At 52.2% G+C, this 4,935-nt stretch overlaps 1 protein-coding gene across 1 annotated transcript in view; it reads right to left on the reverse strand.

Moving 5' to 3' along the window:
- Nucleotides 1–4,935, reverse strand: part of tfcp2l1 (transcription factor CP2-like 1) — a 17,528-nt gene that overhangs the window by 10,517 nt on the left and 2,076 nt on the right. Inside the window, exons 3-7 of the mRNA XM_015396539.1 lie at nucleotides 3,309–3,382; nucleotides 2,531–2,636; nucleotides 1,156–1,262; nucleotides 934–1,086; nucleotides 748–863 (exon numbers count right to left, since the gene is read on the reverse strand). Coding sequence (XP_015252025.1) covers nucleotides 748–863; nucleotides 934–1,086; nucleotides 1,156–1,262; nucleotides 2,531–2,636; nucleotides 3,309–3,382 — 556 coding nt within the window. The remainder of the gene's footprint in view (nucleotides 1–747; nucleotides 864–933; nucleotides 1,087–1,155; nucleotides 1,263–2,530; nucleotides 2,637–3,308; nucleotides 3,383–4,935) is intronic.

The raw sequence follows: 4,935 nt of genomic DNA on the forward strand, positions 1-4,935 counted from the left end.
TGTAGTAAACAGATAAATAGAAGCAGAAGAGGTCTTTCAGTCATCAATGCTGACATTCAGAGACACACAGGAGCACTTTCAATCTGGACACCGTTTCATTCACAACACCTGTCCCATCAACCAGGAATCAGAAATACTTTAATAATCCCAGGGAGGGATTACTTTAGTTACATTACTCCATCTGTAATAGAGTGACTATAGGACCAGTTTGATAGAACACTATTTCATACTATATATATAATTAGGGGTCCCCGCTCCACCTCACCATCAGTCTGGGGTCCCAGCTGGAACACGTTGGAGGCCCCTGATCTAAGCCACTGTGAGGCGGTTCTCCTGCTGAGGCCTGGTGTCATGAAGTACCTGAAGTGAACTCTGAGGTCTGATTGAGCGAGCAGATCACTGCCTCCCAGAGTAAAACCACTTTAAGGGGCTGATACTTGATGAGCAGCCCAGTTTCAGGACCAAAGGTTACTGGTTCTACTGGTCCAACCCAACATTACATAACGTTCATCTCTGATCTTCCTTCTGGTTAAACCTCTACCAGATTAACAGACACTGAGAAGCGATTGGTCCGCCAGCTGGACAGAGGCAGTAAAGTAAGCCATTAACGTGATGATGTAACGCTGGTCTGAGCAGAGCGAATCGCTCCAACCCGTTCTGGTCTGATGAACGGCTCGTAACCAAAGAATTTACCACTGGATCAATAAACATCAGCGGACTGGCGTCACGCCACGCCGCGCCGCGCGCCTCACCTCCTTCAGCAGGGTGGTGTCATGAGACGGCTGGTACTTCTCCCTGTCCTGAACCGTCTTCTTCTCCATCTTCTCCCGATCCGTCTTCAGTTTGCGATCCGCTCCTTTGGGCTGTAAACCAGAACAGGAAGGTTGGAGCGTGTTCGGCTCGGAACGCGGCGTCCCGACCAGCAGCTCCTACCTTGAAGACCTTGACCTGGCAGCTGGACGAATGAACATGCTCCACATATTCTCCATGGTCGTTGGAGGTGAAGGTGTCCACCTGGATGCGAAACGGAACGCCCTTCTCCCCGCCGTGCTTCCTGGGGGTGAACTCGGTGCTGATGCAGTTGACCTGAGGAGACACGGAGAAGTGAGACCAAACCCAGACCTCTGAGGGCGTTCGCTGGAGATCCGGAGCTACCTGGATGAAAACGGAGGCGTTCTTTAGGGGATCCCAGAGGAACTCGATGGTGTTGAGATGCAGAGGGTCTGAACGAGGTTCTATGACCCCCACTGAGAGGGGAATATCTGGGAGAAAAAGACATGAGAGGTTCAGAGGGCCTCTGGTTCCCACCAAGCCTGAAGATGACTCCACATCTTCATCAGGCTGAGCTCCTCCATGATCAGGTTCTACAGGAGAACATCTCACACCATCATCTCAGCACATTCAGCACAAGGTCAGGGCGGGAAGCTCGGAGTCTAAAGGTCAAAGGTCATGACCCTGACCCAGTCTGGAAGGACTGAAGGTGAAAGCTTGGGCTGTGTCCAGATGTCCGCCCTAACCAGATGTTTGTCCGAACGTCTAGTGGAGGAGAAAGTAGAGGACTCAACTTTTCCCACCTTGAATGTTGATCATTCATTGTTACTGGATGAGTATATATAGAATGCATTCTGGGATTTCCTGTCACAGCGGCGACTTATTGCAAAGCACAGAGAGGCGGAGTCACGTGATCAACGGGGAGCGAAAGGTAGTGACTGTCTGTCCAAACGGTCAGTCCACCATATAGTCCCCGCTCACAGCCTTCTTCTCTCCAGAACCAAGATGGAAGCAGAGCTTGGTTAGAAAAGCTGGACCTGGATGAAGGACAAGAGGTCTGGGACAATGTCCTCTGGACCATGGAGAACCGAATCATGAGAACGGAACCATGAGGGACGGAACCAGGCGGGACGGAACCAGGCGGGACGGAACCAGGAGGGACGGAACCATGAGAGACAGAACCAGGAGGAATGGAACCTTAAAGGACAAAACCATGAAGGAAGCAACCATGAGGGACAGAACCAGGAGGGATGGAACCATGACAGATGGAACCCTGAGGGACGGAATAATGGGGGACGGAACCATGATGGACAGAACCATGGGGGACGGAACCATGAGGGACAGAACCAGGAGGGACGGAACCATGAGGGACAGAACCAGGATGGACAGAACCATGACAGATGGAACCCTGAGGGACTGAAACATGAGGGATGGAATCATTGGGGACGGAACCATGACAGACAGAACCATGGGGGACAGAACCAGGAGGGATGGAACCAGGAGGGACGGAACCTGGAGGGACGGAACCCTGAGGGACGGAACCATGACAGAAGGAACCCTGAGGGACGGAACCGGGAGGAATGCAACCATGTGGGACGAAAACACCAGAGACAGAACCATGACAGACAGAACCCTGAGGGACTGAAACATGAGCGATGGAACCAGGAGGGACGCAACCATGGGGGACAGAATTATGAGGGACGGAACCAGGAGGGACAGAACCTGCTGGAGGAGTTGAGGTGATGTTACTGCAGGTCACCTATATCCAGGATCCGGTCTCCGGGTCGGTTCCACCTCCATCCCTCCAGCTGCTGGTGCTCCATGTACTGCAGGCGGCGGTCATGGAACACGATGCGGACGATGCTCTGCAGAGAAGCAGGTTTCAGGATGAGGAACATCTGGATTCACTCACAGGAAACAAGACAAGAACGTCCTGACAGCTTCATCACCGTCCTCACTGATCTGGACTCCTGCAGGTCCAAAGGGACCCGGCTCAGAGAACGGACCCTCACCCCCACTGATCTGGACTCCTGCAGGTCCAAAGGGACCNGGCTCAGAGAACGGACCCTCACCCCCACTGATCTGGACTCCTGCAGGTCCAAAGGGACCGGGCTCAGAGAACGGACCCTCACCCCCACTGATCTGGACTCCTGCAGGTCCAAAGGGACCCGGCTCAGAGATCAGACCCTCAGACCCACTGATCTCCAGCTTTCCTGCGGCTTCAGATAAAGTCGGACATATTTTCTGAGCTAACGGAAGCGGCTAATGCCCAGCGGCTCAGACGCTCCAATAAATCAATTATCGGTCTGTGGAGACGTTTATGGAAGGAGACTTCATGCATGACTGAGGACCACAGGTCAAACATCTCCTGGTCCTCCACGTCATCTGTTTGCACAGACGCCACCTGCCACATTCTTATTTTTCTAGGTTGCTAAAAGCTCCGGGTGATCAGCGGCAGCCTGGAGACGGAGGCCCGTCGAGAGGGTCCGATCATGAAGCCCGACAGGAGAAGAAGAAGAAAACAACCTTCCACCTACCTTCACATACTTGCTGCTTATGACCGAATACTCCATCAGCTTCCTGTTTAGCATACGGATTTCGTAGGACTGACCTACAATTAAAGAAAAGATTAAAGAAAACCTGGTTAGCATTTAAAAACAGCAAATAAGTCCAATTTATGTAGAAACCTTTCAGATCGGATCTGAAGACATCAGAAACACGTCTGAAGACTAATGTCCAGGAAATACGCTGCAGGTTCACAGCGGAGCCAGACCACGGCCGCACTGAGCACGCTCCGTCTGACAGCGAGAGACTCCTCACATGCTAACCACGCCACCGCTTCTTTCTGCACGTCAAACATGCATTTCACAAACAGTATGCACAATTTGGAGGTGTTAGCGCTTCCACCCAGCCGACTGCCCAGGAAGCGCAGCAGTGGCTCAGTAGAGGGAGACAGAGGAGGAAACGCTCCACTGCTCACTAATGTTGTCCAGTACCAGCAGGGACCCAGCAGGGACCCAGTTGACCCTGGGTTTGGGCTGCAGGTGGCGCAGTGGTTAGCACACACAACCCATGCTAACCTTAGAGGCCTTAGTCCTCGAAGCGGCCGACCCGGGTTCGAATCTGATCTGTGGTCAATTTGCTGCATTTCTACTCACGCCCCTACTGTCCAAAAAGAATGGAGCCACTAGTGCCTTAAGAGTGGGCGTGGCATGAAGCCAGTGGGCGTGGCATGAAGCCGCTGTGGCACCAAGTCTGGTTGGTCCAAACATCACTGACCCGCCATCAGTGCTGGAAGGCTGCAGCAGAACCCAAACAAACACTGAGACGACCGGAATGGACCATCCAGGTTCTACCAGGGAAGGACGTCCTCAGCTCAACGTCCTCCTCCTGGACGCTGCGGTCAAGGTCAAGCATGAAGGGAATCAATGGCAGCCGGTGTCCATGGATAAACCAGAACTGGTCTGTTCAGACGGGTTAGTTTGGCTCATGAGGAGAAACAAAAACCAGAACCGGGTTTAAAATCACAGACCGCTGCATGGTGCCTCAGTAACGTTCTGAGAACACCGATCTGCAGGCTGGAGGCGGAGCTTCATCTGAACCGTGGGTGGAAATCTCAGAAGTTTAGGACTTTTACTGATTTATTTGATCTGGGATTATTTTAACACTTAGAACCGTTTTAGATCTCCAGCTCAGTTGGACCTTGGTTCTGAAGGCATCACAGTTTTTCTAGGTGTTAAATATTTGCTTCAATCCACCTTAATCTGGGTTCAGGATCATAGTTCTGCTCCGGTTCTAACCAACGCTGGAACCTGCTGGAACACTAGAGACAGTTTAACAGCTTTATGGACCGAGACGGTTCTGACCCGGCGCAAACCAACACCTCCCACCTGGACTTAATCCCTGGGGGCTGTGAGGCATGGTGGTGGCAGAATGATGGTGCGGCTGTGTTTCTGCTCCCACTGGTACTGGTCCAATCCAGAAACTAACTGGTTCTACTGAGGCTTGCTTGAGGCCAAAAGGTTCTAAACCATCTGATATAGAGAGTTTATTAGATCGGCCTGCTGTTTTATGCACATACTCAACATCTGGGTATCTGGTGGGGGTACGCATCTATCTGGACCGGTACCAGAACTCTGGACCCGTCCCATTAACAGACTGAAC

The sequence above is a fragment of the Cyprinodon variegatus genome, unplaced genomic scaffold (genome assembly GCF_000732505.1).
Source record: "Cyprinodon variegatus isolate N-32 unplaced genomic scaffold, C_variegatus-1.0 Scaffold804, whole genome shotgun sequence".
In the NCBI taxonomy this organism is placed as follows: domain Eukaryota; kingdom Metazoa; phylum Chordata; class Actinopteri; order Cyprinodontiformes; family Cyprinodontidae; genus Cyprinodon; species Cyprinodon variegatus.